At 41.2% G+C, this 18,228-nt stretch overlaps 1 protein-coding gene across 1 annotated transcript in view; it reads left to right on the top strand.

The window, feature by feature from the left end:
* The window catches only part of Iqch (IQ motif containing H), a 226,063-nt gene that overhangs the window by 72,455 nt on the left and 135,380 nt on the right, over nucleotides 1–18,228 (top strand). The window contains exons 7-9 of the mRNA XM_013009902.1: nucleotides 4,255–4,383; nucleotides 14,231–14,304; nucleotides 16,232–16,267. Of these exons, the coding sequence (XP_012865356.1) occupies nucleotides 4,255–4,383; nucleotides 14,231–14,304; nucleotides 16,232–16,267 (239 nt within the window). The remainder of the gene's footprint in view (nucleotides 1–4,254; nucleotides 4,384–14,230; nucleotides 14,305–16,231; nucleotides 16,268–18,228) is intronic.

The raw sequence follows: 18,228 nt of genomic DNA, 5'->3' as shown, positions 1-18,228 counted from the left end.
TGTTGCAAACCTTAATTTTTTTTTTTGGATTGTCATTATCTCCTCTTCTGTCCAAAATGATCACAAATAAAATTATTCACAAAGTAAGACTGGTCTTATTAGGTTTGGCCTAATTATTTTATATTAGTTCAGCAAGCACAGCATTTACCACATAGACCACCTTAAGATTATATGGCTAGCAGCTTTCATTAAAAAAAAAAATCTAAGATCAGTTGGGTGCCAATCTTAATTGGCAAAGTGGCCTGCACCTATCACAGCAGCTTCATAGGAAGCAGAGACTGGAAGGATTGAGGTTCCAGGGCAGAAAAGCTTTCAAGATACCACCTACACAGCGGGACACTGGATGCGGTGTGCAGGCCTGTGATCTCAGTGAAGATGAGGAGCTTGAACATAGACCACAGTTCCAGCTTGCACTTGGTAGGAACTAAGACCCTGCCTTTAAATAACCAGTGAACAACAGGGCTGGAGATGTGGCTCAGTGGTATCATGTCAGCCTAGCAAGCAGAAAACCTCCAGTACCAAGAAAAAAAAAAGAGAGAATCTAAGATTGAACTTTTAAATTCTCTTATTATTTAGTATCATGAGGCTAGGGAATCAAGACCAAGAAACTTTATTCTTCAGATTTCAATTGCAAGACCTGTATAATAGGGCATTTTCTTTATTTACAAGATTCTTGGAGGATGTGATCTTTCTTACCATCTATAAGAGTAATAATCTATTAGCCATGTATGAGACTAGTGTTTCTTGGAGAATGTGGTAAGCATTAGCTCTGTAAGGAAACTAAGTCATGAGGGTATCAGAATAAAGAAAGGGCAGAAAGTGAACTCAACAGATCAATAAGGTTATTCAGGAGTGAAGCCTGGGGAGACCAAACCTCCTTCAGCATGGCTGAAGGGGAAATGGTGCACCCCCCCCGTCCCCCGCCTTCACCACTAGAGCTCTTTAAATATTAGGCGGAGAGTGAAGTCAGTGGGTCAGGGAGGGGAAGCCAGGTGAGATGGAAGTGGGGTGGGTGAGCAGGGTTATTTTGAGTGAGGAGTTTCAAGTTTTCAAAAGCATCTGTGTTCATCAGGGGCATCAGCATCAGATGCAGCCTTGGTCTCAGGCTCTCTTCCAAGACCACATTGGTCCATTTCTTCAGGGGGAAGGGGAGAGGACATGATTCAGAAGGGGTAAGCAGCAAGGTCAGTTCTAAGATAAGGCTGTCAGGGAGGAAGGTGAGTGCTTTAGGTTAAGTCACTTTGCAACAAGCTCCAGAAGCCCATACTAGTTCATCCTGATTAAATAAACATCATTCTCAAACATGAAATGCCAGGCAAGGCCTTGATTGCCTAAGTGATTTTTTTTCCAATTTATATGTTAGTATAAGAATAGAGTCTTATTGAAACTCTATGCAAACTGCTAGAAGTGAAGGTAAGGTGACTCAAAAGTTTCTGAATTTGAGAGAAGGGGGAAGCATTTTTTAAGTATTAAAAGTTCAATTTTCTGGGGACTTCAGGAATATCTGATTTATATAAGCACTTATTTATCTCTCTAAGCTAATCAAGACAGAGCTCTTTTTTTTTTTTTTTTTTTTTGGTCAGTCATGGAGCCTGAACTCTGGGCCTGGGTGCTGTCCCTCAGCTCTTCAGCTCAAGGCGAGCGCTCTACTACTTGAGCCATAGTGCCACTTCCAGCATTTTCTGCTTATGTAGTGCTGAGGAATCGAACCCAGGGCCTCAGGCATGCAAGGCAAGCACTCTACCACTGAGCCACCTTCCCAGCCCAAGACAGAGCTCTTTTGAGAACCTTTTGATTTAATGTGCTAAGGGTAACTGAAGAGAACTTTTCACTTGGCCATGAGAGGAAGTAGGCTTTCTGAATTACAGATACACAGACATTTAGACACAGGGAGCATATAGACTCCACAATTTTTAGCCACATATGAAAAGCATACACAGAAACACTAAATCCTACCAGTACTCTCTTGCTTTGTGGGCATGAAATTCCTAGTTGGGGTGAGCTAAAAAATAAACAGACTAAGAGACTGTATTCTCCACTGACTTTCAACCCAACTGGAAATAGAACTCTTTAAAACATTAATCCATCCACAGCAATCACCTAATTCCCAATCACTGAAACTACCAACAGGAAATAATTTATCATGTGTAAATCAACCAAAAGAGAAAAGCAAATGAATAGAGGGTAGAATTAAAATTTTAAAAAAAAGATTCAATGAAGTTTTGTCCGTTCTTTGAATTCACCATGGGAGCTAAGAATTATGTGCCTGGGAGATGAACCTTTTCTCCTCTCCTCTCCTCTCCTCTCCTCTCCCTCTCCTCTCCTCTCCCTCTCCTTTTTTCTTCTCCTCTTCTGTTATCTTCTTCTCTTCTGTTCTCTTCTTTCTCCCCTCTCTCTCATTTTTTACTGTCTCTCTCCCTACCCTCCATCCCTACTCAGTTGTGGAGCTTGAACTCAGGGCTTGGGGGCTGTCCTTGAGCTCTTTTGCTCAAGGCTAGCACTCTACAACTTTGAGCCACAGTGCCACTTCTCGTTTTCTGGTAGTTAATTGGAAATAAGAGTCCCACAGATTTTCCTTCCTCGGCTGGCGTCTGAGTAGCTAGGATTATAGGCATGAGCCACCAGAGCCCAGCCTTTCTTTTATTTTCTCTCTTTTCTTTTCTTTGGGGTAAGAGGTATGCATAGTTAAATAGTTCCAATCACAGGTGTGTTCATGATCTCGGGTATTAGTCTCAGCATCGGTTAGCCTTATCATCTCAAGAATCATTGATATACAAAATAATATTTATTGAAACAAACTCCACAAAGTGGGAACAAGAGTTTTTTTTTCTTTGTTGCTGTTTTTGTTTTTATTTCCTTTTGTCTTATTTTGTTCGTATATCTGTCTTTGGGAGGGGAAAGGGGGCACAGAAAGGGAGGGTCAAATGGTGAACAAATGCAGCAGTGGGACTCACTAGACACTATGTTGAAAATGAACTATATAACTTGTAGGTGGGATGGGAGGGGGGAACTGGGAGTGAGGGAGGAAGGAGTGGCATTGTCCAAAAAGAAATTTGTTCTTTATCGGACTTACACTATAATCCCTCTGTACACCATCTTTACTATAACAATAAATGAATTAAAAGATAAAAACGAGTGATTGGCACCTGAGGGATAGTCCAGTTCTTCCTGGATTCCAAGATAGTAGCAGTGACTGATGCTTTAAAAGGTTTTGGTCAAAGATGGGCACCAGTCCACATTAGCTCAAGGTGTTCCACGTTATCTCAGGCTGTTGGTGGCATCTGGTCATGATAAGAAAGCACTGTCTCTTTGAGGAACAGTTTCTTTTTTTGTCACAAGATGCTTGTCATTAGTGCTGTCTTTTGGAGAATCCCAAAGTGAGTTGGACGGGGGGCTCCGAGAGTCAGGGGAAAAAAAAGGTTAAAGAGGCAGAAAGGGTGCAATAAAGCCAGCTATGCTGGTGTTCAGGACCCTCCTTCAGTATGAGTTCTGGGAATTATATATAAGTAACACTAGTACTAATCATGTTGACCCATAAATGTTGGGCATTTAGATCTTTTGGTGATATAAGAAATATCTAGAGATAACTCTGTGGGGGGGGGGGCAGGGCGTTGAATTCAGGGTCTGGATGTTCAGAGTCCCTGAGCTTTTGTGCACAGGGCTAGTGCTTTACCACTTGAGCTACAGCTCCATTTCTGGCTTTTTGGTGGCTAACTGGAGATAAGAGTCTTTCCTGACCCAGCTGGCTTCAAAACACGACCTCCAGAGTAGCTAGGATTATAGGTGTGAGCCATTAGTGCCTGTTTTGTTTTGCTTTTTTGTTTTTACTATAAAGTATGACTGATTATAACTAGGGGTAGGGTTTTAAGCATACATGTTTTAATTATTTCAGAATCAAAGATCTCTCTAGTTCTTAAGAATGTGTGTCTAATTTCTTCCAATTTAAAAGAAGAGTAACAATATTAGCAGTGTGTCTTGAAATTATATATCTACCTTAAAATGAAATTACCTTAGTGCAACCTTATTTCATATTACTGCTATTAGAAATGACATTTTTCCTTGGGTTAGAATTTTAAGCTTAAATGAACACACATTGATGCTATGTTTTTGTGTGTGAAAAGAATTAAAGCACTAGAATATAGACTTACAAATAGGATGATGTGGGAAGTAAATTGAACCTGTGAAATCTTCAGCGCCCAGACTTGGAATTGCTTGGAGTTAAACTTATATTCTGTGAACTCTTCTTTTTCTTAGGAATCTTAAGTTTGTTACAACGGGGACTGATTCCTCCGACAGCCAAGATCACCTGGCAAAATCCACCAATCAAACACAAAGCAATTTCTCTGCATAGTTTTAAGGAAGCACACAAGGTCACACCTACAGGTAAGACAAGACACTCTTGGTCAGCTTTTGCTGGGATTTCACAGAAACTCACTCCCCCTAACCTAGCCTTCTCATAGCCAACTTTTATTCTCAATAATAGGATGAGAAGAAAGTTGTAAATATTGAGTTCCACTTCAGTGAATAAAGTAACCTCAGACATCTTTGAAAGTATATATGGAGAGTCAGTGTTCTGTGTGTGTGTGTGTTATGTGAGGAGGTTGATATCTGCAAAAGGCTTGCAGTTTGGTTTGAGAAGCAAGGCAGATGTAATAAAGTTATGCAAGTCATCATTAAAAGCACAACAGGATAAATGTCAGTCAGATGTGGAAGACCAGTGCTATGGAAGTTCAGAGGAATGGCTACCAATGGATCAGAGAATAGAAGGCAGCTTGGGAGAGGATGAAGCTGGATTCTGCCAGGAGACTCCTACATAAGAATCTCACCAGCTGCAGGACCTCAGGCAAACCCTTTACTTCCTCTGGGCCTCAGTTTTCTGTTATAGAATGAGGCACTTGGGGCTAAATTAATTTATCTGTTTAATAAATATGTATTAAAGTCTTGCATTTCAAAGTTAGCATTTAGGTACTAGATATCCAACAGAGGGTGAGTTAGATAACATTTTTGTGATTCTGGTGCTTCTATTCTAGTGGAAGATACAATCCATAATTAGGTAAGTAAATGAGAATTTAGGCTAAAGACCTAATTTAGAGTGAGAGTGAGGGGCAAAGTCAGGGAATGTCTTTCAGAAAGATACAAGCCTTGAGCTGATAAGGAAAAGCCAGTCATTTAAATCTCTAGGGGAAAATCTTCTAGGTACAGACCAGGACAGGAACAAAGGCCCCAAGGACTAAGAAGTATATGAGGAAGAAAGACAGGACATAAACAAGGGAGAGAGGGAGAGATGACTGGAAAGATGGAGAGAGACGGCATGATGTAGGCTACAGCAGAAACTATGCCTTGCCCTCAAGGTTGGTTCTTCCCTTCTAAGTTAATATGGTTATGGGTAGGAACTAGTCAGCTCGATTGACTATATTTCCCAGTCTTCCTTGCAGCTGGAAATACCATGAGACCCAATTCTGAGGAGGCAAGCATTAAGCACAAAGAGAAAGTTCTGGGTTAGAACTCCCCTTTTCTCCACTCTGGCTAGCTGGGATGTGAATCTGACCATAAGAAATGGGCAAACACTTTGAAGCCATCATGTTCAGGCTGACAGAGGTACCAGCTGATGATCTGGCTTTTGATTGTATATGAGACAAAGAAAAAAAAACCCTTTAATTGGCTTAAACCACCCAGTGCAAGGCAAGATAGACTAGGGACTTAGAAACCAACATTGTATTAATGTATAACCTGATTAGGAGTGTACACAGGTGGGCATAGTGATCAATGCTTGTAATCCCAGATACTGAGGACGCAAGGATTGTGAAGATCACAGTTTGAAGCCAGTGGGGCAGAAAGTTTAGCAAGGCACTCCTTTCAACAAATAAGACAGGTGGGATGTACACATTTGCATTCCCTGTATGGTGGTACATACCTGAAAGCCCAGCTAGTATAGGCATGGGTAGGAGGATTGAGGTCTGATGATCATCCCAAGAAAAAGCATGAGGGCAAGGAAGGGGGCTCAGTGGTAGAGTGCCTACCTTGCATGCATGAGGCTCTGGGTTCGATTCCTCAGCACATAAGCAAAAAAAGCCGTAAGTGGTGCTGTGGCTCAAGTGGTAGAGTGCTAGCCTTGAGCTGAAGAGCTGAGGGACAGTGCCCAGGACCAGAGTTCAAGCCCCATGACCGACAAAATAAAATAAAATAAAATAAAGTAAAAAAGCATGAGACCCTATCTGCAGAATAACTTTTCAAAAAAGCTCTGGTGAAATGGCTCCAATGGTCGAATGCTTGTCTAGCTAACATAAGACCCAGAGTTCAAACTCCAGTACCACCAAAGAAAAGGGAAAGGGAAAGGACATGTATAAACACCATTTTTTTTGTCCTTTAAGCTTTAAGCATTTTTACAGTAACATTAGTAAAAAAAGATGGCTTCCCCACTTTATCCCTGCTCCAATTGGATATTGTGCCCTAGGATCCAGCATGAATACCTTCAAACTGCTGGGTACCCTCCCTCACTTGATCTGATAAAAGTCACAAGAAGTATAAGCCTATGTGGGAAGGACTAGAATTAACCTCTTTCTCAGGCTTACTATCTCTGGCAGCTGATAATGATGGGGTTGTAGCAGGTTCCTAGAAGAATGGGAACTACAGATCCTAAGGAATGTTCCACAGGATCCCTTTCTCACATCTAGCATTTACATCTTTCCCATTTGTCCAGGCCTGGCCTTTTGGTGTGTTTGTGTTTTCTGCTTTACCTGCTGAATCAATCTCTGATTGATTCTGTACAAGTGGAATCCAAAGAAAGCCAGAATAGCCATACTTTATCACATAAAACAGACTGATTCCAAGTTAGTAAAAAGAAATAGGAAAGGTCCTTTTATGATGATAATATTAAGAAAATAGTAATTCTAAATATACAGTGATCCCTCACGTATGGTGGGAGTTATGTTCCAGAGACACCCTCCCCCCCCCATGATAGGTGAAAATCCACGAGTAGCAGCATTAGAGAGTCATCCCTTCACGGATTTTCACCTATCACCGGGGTCTCTGGACTGTGATTCCTGCGATAGGTGAGGGATCACTATTATGTATTTTTTTTTAAATCACAATACAGGTAAGCTGCAGTAAGTGCACCATGAGATAGCTAGGGACAACTGTATGCACATATGTGTATACATATATATGTATATACACACATATACCTTATATCCACATATATTACATGTACACATATACATATGTTAAATATGTTAAATATACACATACATATATGTATATATACCCAATATCATATATATGAATACATATTTGTGTGTTTATGTTATACCCATTATACATGTATACATATATACCCAATATTAGTCCCCAATATTATATACCATTTTAGTTGGGGACTGTCACGCACCGCTTTTAGCAAGGGATTATCCACAGACAAAATTGAGAAATAGCAGAGTTGAATGCATCCTAGAAACAAATATGTATGGAACATCTACAGAATAGTCCATCCAATGGCTAATTATACAGTTACCTTATCAGCACATGGAACATTCTCCAGGTCGCAAAGCAAGTCTCAAACATTAAAAAAAAAGAATTAAAATAATCAGAAACATTCCTAACCATAGCATTAGAGAAAAACTCTGAAAGCTCTGAAGTGCATGGAAATTGAACAATTTGTATTTGAACAACCAACAGAATTCTACCCCAAATTCTACCCAGAAAAACTCTGGAAGCTATGAAGTACATGGAAATGAAACAATTTACATTTGAACAACCAATGGAATTCTACCCAAATTCTTCTAGAAAATAGGAAGAAAAATGCTTGAGATCATTTTATATAGTCAAAAATTCTCTGATGCCAGCCAGGTGCCTGAGGCTATAATCCTAGCTACTCAGGAGGCTGAGATCTAAAGATTTTGGTTTGAAGCTAGCCCATGCAGGAAAGTTCATGGGAGTCTTATCTGCAATTAACCACCAAAAAAAAATTTAAAAGCCAGAAGTGGAGCTGTGGGTCAAGTGGTCGAGTGCCCAAGCTCTGAGTTAGAGTCTCAGCACCAGCATAATAAAACAAAACACCCTGATATCACAAGAGAAGCAGACATGGGGGGGGGGGAGAGGGGAAGGGATGGGAAGGGGAAACAAAGGAGGAGGCTACAATGTTTGATAAGAAATGTACTCATTGGGCTGGGAAGTTGGCTCAGTGCATGCCTGAGGCCCTGGGTTCGATTCCTCAGCACCACATAAGCAAAAAGAAAAAAGCCGGAAGTGGCGCTGTGGCTCAAGTGGTAGAGCGCTATCCTTGAGCTGAAGAGCTGAGGGACAGAGTTCAGGCCCCACGACGGGACCAAAAAAAAAAAGAAATGTACTCATTATCTTGCCCATGTAACTGTAACCCCTCTGTACAGTATTTTCACAATAAAAAATAAAAATAAAAAAAGAGAAGCAGACAAAATAACTACAGCCTAAATTTTTCAATAGCAAATGGAATCTAGTATGATTTTCAAATGTTTTGACTTGTTCTGTGTGTGTGTGTTGTGTGTGTGTGTGTGTGTGTGTGTGTGTGTGTGTATGTGTGTGTGCATGCCCTGGGGCTTGAACTCAGGGCCTTCAGATTTCAGACCCTTGAGTTGCTAGGATTATAGGTGTGAGCCATTGGTGCCTAACTGTATTAGCTTTTAAAAAAAAACCATGTGATTACTAGTTCTAGTGGCTCATACCTGTAATCCTAGCTACTTAAGAGGTTGAGAGGTGGAGACTTGGAGGAACATGTTCAAAGACAACCTGGACAGAAAAATCCACAAGACTCTTTTTTTTTTTTTGGTGGGGGGGTTGGGTGGGGGGAGGGGGGGCGGTCTGGTTGTGGAGCCTGAACTCTGGGCCTGCATAGGTAAGTAGAATTACAAGCATAGGCTACCAGTGCTCAGCTCCCTGAACTTTTATTTGCCTCCAAATTGTGTTTATTATGTCACTATTTTTAACCTTATCTGGTCAATATATTGATAGTAAGATTATTCTTTATTCACCTCTAGCTACACATAAGTTTTTTGTTTTACCTTTTATAATGCAGATATGCTTTGTTTTTTTTTTTGGGAGGGGGGTCCAGTTGTGGGCCTGAACTCTGGGCCTCAGCTCTTCAGCTCAAGGCTAACACTCTACCACTTGAGCTACAGCGCCACTTCTGGCTTTTTTCTTTTTGCTTATGTGGTGCTGAGGAATCGAACCCAGGGCCTCAGGCATGCAAGGCAAGCGCTCTAGCACTGAGCCACCTTCCCAGCCCGCTTTCATGTATTTAAGCATATTTTCTTTTATTTATCTTGTTGCATACTTAGGATTCTTGAATCTATAGGCCAACAATGTCTTTTTTAATTTCTAGGAAACTTTCACCCATTATTTATTTGCATTCAATAGAAATCAGAAAAGCTAATAATAAACAAGCTAAGCATTAAAAAGGTTGAAAAAGAAAAGAGGGTACAGTGGCATATACCTGTAATCCTGGCATTTAGGAAGTAAAGGCAGGATGATTGTAAGTTCAAGGTCAGGCTGGACAACGTTGTAAGAGCTTGTCTCCAAAAACAAAACAGCTGAGTGCTGGTGGCTCAAGACTGTAATCCTCCCTATTCAAGAGGCTGAGATATGAAGATCAAGATTCAAAGTCAGATCAGGAAGAAAAGTCCATAGGATTCTTATTTCCAATTAACTATGAAAAGCCAGAAGTGGAGCTATGGCTCAAGTGGTAGAGCACTAGCCTTCAGTACAAAAGCTCAGGGACAGTGCCCTGAGTTCAAGTCTCAGGACTGGCACAAAAATAAATCAAGACAAGTAACAACAAAAATAAAGTAGTAACTTGGGGAAAAATCATTAAATAGTGAATATAAAAGGTAACATTAAGAAACAAAGAATAAAAATAATCCAAAATTAAAAATTGGCTTCTTGAGCCAAGCATCAGTGGATTATGCCTATAATCTTAGCTACTCAGGAAACTGAGATCTGAGGATCACAGTTTAAAGCCAGCCTGGGCAGGAAAATCTATGAGACTCTGATCTCCTTGTAACTAGCAAAAGCTAAAAGTAAATCTATGGCTTACATAGTGGTAGAGTGAGTACAAAAAAAATCTTGAGTACAAAAGCTTAAAGACAGTGCCCAGGGGGGCTGGGAAGGTGGCTCAGTGGTAGAGCCGTTGCCTTGCATGCCTGAAGCCCTGGGTTCGATTCCTCAACACCACATAAGCAGAAAAAAAAAAAAGCCGGAAGTGGCGCTCTCGCTCAAGTGGTAGAGTACTAGCCTTGAGCTGAAGAGCTAAGGGACAGCACCCGGGCCCAGAGTTCAGGCCCCATGACCGGACCCCCCCCCCAAAAAAAAGACAGTGCCCAGGCCCTGAGTTCAAGGCCCAGAACCAGCACACACAAAAAAAATTGGCTTCTTCTAGCCAAAGTATTAAAGGGAAGTGCCAAACACAAGTAAATGTTTAAATGAAAAGATATGGATAACTTTAGACACACTAGAATATCCTGCCGGGCATTTGTGGCTCAGGCCTGTAATCCTAGCTTCTCTGGAGGCTGAGATCCCAGGATCCCAGTTCAAAGCCAGCCCAGGCAGGAAAGTCTGTGAGACTCTTATCTCCAATAAAACACTCAGAAAAAAAAAACAGAAGTGGTGCTGTGGCTCAAGTGGTAGAATTCTAGCCTGTGGCTGAAGAGCTGAGGGACAGTGCCCAGGCCCAGAGTTCAAACCCCACGAATGACAAAGAAAAAAGATTATAGTACGCTAATTTTATGCTAATAAAAATTTAAACCATGCCAGGGTGAGTGGGGGTGGGAGAGGAGAAGGAGGAATTAGGGAAGAAGGGAGGAAAGAGATGGTAGGGGAAAAATAAAGGAGGGCGTAGCAATGCTCCTTAGGAAATGGACTCATTACCTTGCTCATGTAACTGTAACCCCTCTGTACAATAAAAATACATTTAAAAAATTTAAACCATGAAAAAGCCAGTTTTCATGAAAAAATTCAAATTTTCCAAATTAACCCAAGAATAAATAACAAAAGGACTGCATGTGACTGCAAAAAAAAAATGGGAAAACCAGCAGGGGCTTAAAGTAAGGAAGAGTTTGTCTCACAAACACAAGAAAAAGGAACCAGGGAGTCTAGGGCTGGTGGAACTGATCCACAGGACTGGGGTGGCACTCCTGCTTTGCCTTCTTCCATGTCTGCCTTGTCCTCATGCTCACTGTCTTCTGTCTGCAAGAGAGCTCCAGCAGATCTGGGCCTCACCTTCACATCCCAGGAAGAAAGAAGGGGGAAACCATGGTGCCAATCTCTTTGAGTAGCCTTCCTCTTAATCGTACTGGTCACTGTTGAGTCCCAACTGTCCAGAGACAGTTGGAGTCAGCATTAGGATTAGGGACATACTTACAAATATAGTATGATGAGCTATGTATCCTTAGTCCAATCATTCAAGAAAGTTGTTCTTTTTGTTGGATATTGGTATCTATTTAATATTTGAGATATATTAAGAATTGTTTGTTGTTTATCTGAAATTTAAAGGTAACCCTTTATTTATTTTTTCTTTAGTATGACAGTCCTAGGAACTGGATATATTGTCATTCCAAAAAAAATTAGGGTTTTAAGATCAGTAAGGAAGAATGAGGGAATACCTTCTCAGCCAGCAAGTATCAAAACTACCACAGAAACATACAAGTTTATCAAGAAAGACATGGGCTTTTTCCCTCTGACATTATCTCTGGAAATTTTTAGTATAAAAATTTTCCAGAGGGGAAACTGAGTAGCAAAATAGGCAGTACCTCAGGATAGTTATAGTTTAGAGACCAGATACATGCTTCAAGTGTATATCACCATAGAACTTAAGGCTTCACAGAGCTATCATTTAGTGATAGCACATCTGCAGGTCACTAAGAAAATTCTTAGACACCACTAACAAGTCTTTGACATCTTTGTCCTATTCAAGTCTATCAGAAGTTTACTAAAATCCTTTAGAAGTTAAAAACTTCTCCGCTGTTACCTTGTTTCAAGATTTAAATTTTAAGTCAGGTACCAATTACTCATGCCTGTAATCCTAGCTAACTCAAGAGGCTGAGATCTAAGGACTGCCATTCAAAGACAGCCTAGACAGGAAGTCTGTGTGAGTCTCATCTCCAGTTAGCCACCAAAAAGCTAGAAGTGGAGCTGTGATTCAAGTGGTAGAGTGTCAGCCTTAGCAAAATAGCTAATGGACAGCATCCAGGCACTGAGTTCAAGTCCCCTGGCACAAAAAAAAAGAAAAGAAAAGAGAGGGTAGAGGGAAGGGAGTTAGGGAAAGGATGGAAAGGGAAAAAGAGAGAGAGAGAGAAAGGAATTTAGCCAGAATTTTTTTGCTGGTCCTGTCCTTGAACCTCTGTGCTCAAGGCTAGCACTCTACCACTTGAGCCACAGCACCACTTCCAGCTTTTTCTGTTTATGTGGTACTGAGGAATTGAACCCAGGGCTTTATGCATGCTAGGCAACCACTTTACCCCTAAGCCACATTCCCAGCCCCTTTGCTACTTTTTAAAAGATAACTGAAGCCAGCTATTGGTGGCTACTCAGGAGACTGAGATATGAAGATTGCAGCTCAAAGCCAAACTGAACAGAAAAGATCAAGAGACTCATATCTCCAATTAACCAGCAAAGAAGTCAGAAGTGAAAGTGTGGCTCAAGTGGTGTAATGCTAGCCTTGAGCTGAAAAACCAAGGAAGAAAATGAAGCCCTGAGTTCAAGCCCCGTACTAGTGTGCAAGTGCATGCACATGTGTGCACACACACACACACAAACACACACACACAGTGAATTAAAAGATGGCTCAATTGGGTTCCTGTGGCTCACACCTGTAATCCTAGCTACTCAGGAGGCTGAGGTCTGAGGATTGTGGTTCAAAGCCAGCCTGTGAGACTCTTATCTCCAAGAACCACCAAATATCTCCAGAAGTGGGGATACAGTTTGTGGCAGAGGGTAGAATACTAGCCTTGAGAAAAAAAAAATCTCAGGAACTGTACCCAGGCCTTTAGTTCAAGCCCCAGAACTGTTACACACACACACACACACACACACACACACACAGAAAAAAAAAAAGGCTGAAAATGTGCTTGTGGCCCACTTGAGGCAGTCAAAACAAGGGCTTCAAAACAGGACTCTGGACTAGGTCCTAACAACCTTTACTGGAATGCTGGTTTTTATCATGTTTGTCAATTCTTTCAAAGATTGTTGTTAGAGAACCAACAGAAAAAAAAAGGAATTGAGTTGAAGGAATTAAGATGAAAAAAACTTAACTGCTTTTATTCGATTAATCATTTATCTAAAATTTTTGTTCCCCTTCTTGAAAAGAGTAATCTAAGGACTTTTCTCCCTGGAGTATGCCAAACTCTGGCTGTTTGTAAAGGGGAGTGGAGTTTGCTGCAGGCGGCTAGGGAGATGGGATTGAAAAACCCTTAGCTAGCATGAAGGTCTCCCGCCCCATGCACTCAATATGTTCTCAAAAAGTGGTTGCTTGTAGATTTAATTAATTTCAAAAATAATCTTTATGGTGCCATGCACCTGTATTACTTCCCCAAGTCACTTAAATTTTTCAGTCATGTATTGTAAATAGCTATTGTAAATAGTCTATCATATGCAACTCTATTAATTATCTTGTACATGAACTTGGGAATATTTCTATTCAAAGAAGCCTTAAAAAGCCAGGCATGGGTGGCTCATACCTGCAATCCTAGCTACTCAGGAGGCGGAGACCTGAGGATCACAGTTTGAAGCCAGCTAGGGCAGGAAAGTCTATGGGACTTGTCGACTTGTCCAATTAACCACCAAAAAGGTGGAAGTAAAGTTATAGCAGAAGTAATAGAGTACCAGCCTTGAGCAGAGAAGCTAAGGGACAGTGCCCAGACCCCAAGTCCAAGCCCCAGTATCAGCACATACACATAAAACCTTATAGTGAAGTGTTTTATAGGCCAACCATTACCTTCTGATTTGCCTGCTCTTTTGGATCTGCCTTTTCACATAGGCAGTTTGCAAAAGGCCAACTAACCTGGCATCTGATGGAATTATGGGACTCCCCTGCTTTGGCTTTCCCTTTTAAGTCCTTGGTCATTGATGGTTCATGGAATGGATGCGGGAAAGACTGACAGTTGCAGACAGTGCTATTTGACTTTCAGGATGCAACCCTAAGAACATGCACCCTAGGCCTCAGTCCTTCTTTCTGAAAGAGGTAACATTGCCCTACCTCCATCCACAGCCCCCTTCAAGACAGTCCAGAAACCACCCCCGACTGTGCCAGAAGATGCTTCCAAGAAGAAACCACAGCTAAAGGTATTCATATCTAACTTCAGAAAGGAAAATATTCTGATTTACAATATGACTTGTGAGATTATTTTTTAGGGGGGAGTATAATATCTGTATAGTATAGAGCAGTTGGAGCTGCTGCTGGGTGTTATATTCCATTGTGCTATATTGTTGTGTTATGTAATGTTATGTTATACTTTGTTTTGTTGTGTTTTATGTTATACATTAACAGTGTTATTTTAATGTTTTCTGTTATGTTTCTGTGATGCTTGGGATAAAACCCAGGGCCTCCTATGTGCTAAAAAAAAACTTTCTGTCACTGAGTTATATAGTTAGCCCCTGATTTTAGAAAAGGGGATTATTGTATCATTTGATGCCACTGTGACACTTATCAGTGAAATCTAAATCATTCAGTCCTGTCACATCATTGTGAGACTCACTAAGTGACTAAGTCAGCTGATATTAATACCTGGCCACAGTTCCAGGAGTCTAGGATATAAGAGCTATTGCTTATATGCAAATTTGTGTTGTACTGGGTGTGTCTCTGAAGTCTTGTGAGATCGGATTTTGTCTTTAAGCCTAGGCTAACAAGAAGGCCTCCACAAAGAAGAGGAAGGTGTTCGGTATTCTTTAACACTTGCACCCCTCACAGTGCAATGTAATTCAATCCTGTGACGTCACCCCTAGTTTAAAGGTGGTGCACTTTTGTAGTAGGCTTTCTCATGCCCATGGGCCACAATCAGACTTGTGATCATTGAAACTTTTCACCACAGAAAGGAGACATCTGGCCGTGTCATTTCTCGGCTTACCCAATGTGGTCTTGTTTTTGTTTGTTTGTTTGTTTTCAGCTGCTCTCATAAAATAAATAAATAGAAACAGAAAAAAATAATTGCAGAGTGCCATCGAAGAAATTAAATCTAGCTGTGTCTCCACAGTCAACAGCTACCTGTTCTTCTTGGACCTTCACTTTCTAACACACAGATCTTCCTCAAGAGGTTCTCTGTATTTTTGGCACTGGTGGGCTGTTTCTCCTGAAAGAGATTTCCAGGCTGTTTATGTAGTAGCATGCCATGTGATACCCCAGTTGCCAGGGAAAATATTTGTATTTCATGAAAAATGTGGGTAAAAAAAAATGTAAATGTGTAGATCCCAAGACAGACAAGCCTTCAGGCAGTGCTTGGCCAGCACCATTATTGTTTTAGATTCAGCTGTTTAACAGGCTGTGAGGTGGCCACGGGCTAATGTGCAGAATGGAAAGTCTGAGGAAGGCACCTGTTTTGATTCTCACCCTGTTTGAATGCGCAGATTCTACAGTTTCATAAAAGACATTCCTACAAGTAATACAAATATCGTGACTAGGTTTTAGTCAGTATGCAGTTGGCCTCAAAAATATTTTTAAGAATAACATTTTTTGAATGCTAATTAGCTCTCGTTTTAATCCCCTCCTGCTAGAAGCAGTAATATTTAAAGACTGTGGTCCCAGATTGGTACAATATTTCTGAATTGGCTATTTAGCGTAGCTGTAATTATTCATATACTTGGTGGAAAATGGACTGGGCATGGAAGATAAGGTAAGTGAAAGATGGAACCTATAGAGATATAAGCCAGAGACTGCATAGACCTCTGAGACACCAGTCCACCACCAGCAAGAGTAGTACTGTGTGAATTGTGCCTTGCCATCTGACTATACTTGTTTTTTGTCAATATTTACTTTGTCAAACTCTTTCCTCAAAGCAAATGGGGCTTGGCAAGCCGAGCTCATTGTCTAGGGTGGGAAAGGTCTTTCTAATGATTAGCTCCTGCTTGTAGGGAAAGAGGGAACAGGCTGGCCCAGCAGGGAAAACAGGGAAAGGGAAGGGAGGGGGAGGGAGGCGATTGTAAGCCTTCTATTTGTTTTGTAAAATGGCCCTTGAGAGTCATTTTGATTTAAACCACGTCTTATTCTTCATTGTAGGGGAGAGGCAGAAGCATAACAGAATATCCTGAACAGGTTTGTAATTTGTGTGACTAGTTGAAATTTGGAATTTGTCACCTGATGTCCCTTGCTTTAGCTGCAGGGCAAAACTATGGGGTAGCAAGTGGGGGGGGGGGAGAAAGGCTGCCTGACAGCTGGGACAGCCACAAAAGTTCTTTTGGCTTCCTTTCCAAAAGAAATTGGATCATGCTTCAGGAAAAAAAAAAAAAAATCCCACCATGGTTCACTTAAGGTGAAAAACCTCCCTTTTGCGGTGGATCTATAATCCAAACAAATGGCTCAGTAGCCTCAAAATGTGGTCAGCTCACATCAGTGATCTGATTATTTATTTTGATTTCATTCTTTCAAAGTACATTTATCACGGAAAATGTTAAAAATAAGTTCAATTGTTCCCTAGCATGTGCTTCTATGTGTGCATGTGTACATGTGTGCGTACGCATCAAGCAGGTACAAACCCAGCATTTGTAATTGGGGTGACCTAGGACATGAGACTTAAAATTTAAAGTTACGTCAACCACAGCTAGTAACAACACAAAACAAAGCTACAAAGAAATGTAGTAGTCCCCACAAAAGGCAAGCACAAGCCATCAAGCAATGTTCCATTGGCTATATAAACCCTGAACTTGAAACTGGAGCATGTTGGGTTCTTTTCCTGAGAGGAGATGGAATTAGATTTGGTAAGTCACTTAAACCCTCTGAACCCCATATTTCCCTCTGACTAGTGGGGTGACGCTGTTGCCTTTCTCATAATACTGCTGAAAGGACTAACTCGGTTCTTTTGTGGGAAAGTGTTTTGGAAGTATAAAGTACTCTGGCCATAACTCAGTGGCTCATTTTATAGCCTTTCTCTTCATAGTGATTTTCTTATCAGTAAAAATTTTAGAGGGAAGCCAGCTGCCAGTAGCTCCACACCTGTAATCTAGCTACTCAGGAGGCTGAGATCTGCGGATCACGGTTTAAAGCCTGCCTGAGCAGCCAAATCTCTGAGGCTCTTCTTTCCAATTAAACTCCTGGAAAGTAGTTTAAAAGCTGGAAGTGGATTTTGGGCTCAAGTGGCAGAGTGCCAGCCTTGACCGAAAAGAGCATGCAAGAGCCAGAGAACCTGAGTTCAAGCCCACATACCAACACACACACACACACACACACACACACACACGAAAATGACAACAAAGAGTTTCAGAGGCAAGTGAGCCACTTCTTTTCAAGGAAAGAGCCCACCTTTTGGGTCCCCTTTTACGCCTACAGGTCTGTTACTAGATAGGACTGTGTTTACAATGATTGTAAACCGTCTTACTGAACCTCAACAAATTGCTTCTAACTAAAAATCAGTGCAATTAGATCTTCATTCTGCTTCCATTGACTTCTTATTTTGAGGAAATGATGAAGCATATTTGCAAAGCTAGCTATGCACAAGTCACTAAACACCAGCCCTTCTGGCAACCCAGAGCCTCTGTGCAGTCATTACCCCTATGGGAAAGGGTTGATAGAGTGAGGCTTCAAACTCATTGCTCTTGGCTCATGCCAGGTTACAATCTTTTCCCTGTGGCCAGTTCGCCAAATACGACTGCTACCGTCATGGCCACTGCTACTATTACTGTCTACAGCAACTAATACATACAGAGTACTTTCTCTGTTCTGGGCTCTGTTCTTGGCATCTTAAGTGGGTTACTTCACTTCATTTTTCCAACATCTCTATGCTATCGGTACCATTATTTTCACGTTACTGGGATACAGAGAGATTAAGTCATCCAGTAACTGAAATGACAGATCCAATATACAAAACTAGACTAAATGACCCCAAAGCATTAGAAACATCTTCAAACCTCAATCATTTTTTTTTTTTTTTGGGTCCGGTCATGGGGCCTGAACTCTGGGCCCGGACGCTGTCCTTCAGCTCTTCAGCTCAAGGCTAGCGCTCTACCACTTGAGCCACAGCGCCACTTCCGGCTTTTTTCTTTTTGCTTATGTGGTGCTGA

Source organism: Dipodomys ordii, unplaced genomic scaffold, assembly GCF_000151885.1.
Source record: "Dipodomys ordii isolate 6190 unplaced genomic scaffold, Dord_2.0 Scaffold11, whole genome shotgun sequence".
Classification (NCBI taxonomy): domain Eukaryota; kingdom Metazoa; phylum Chordata; class Mammalia; order Rodentia; family Heteromyidae; genus Dipodomys; species Dipodomys ordii.
This window is presented reverse-complemented; position numbering and strand designations above follow the sequence as displayed.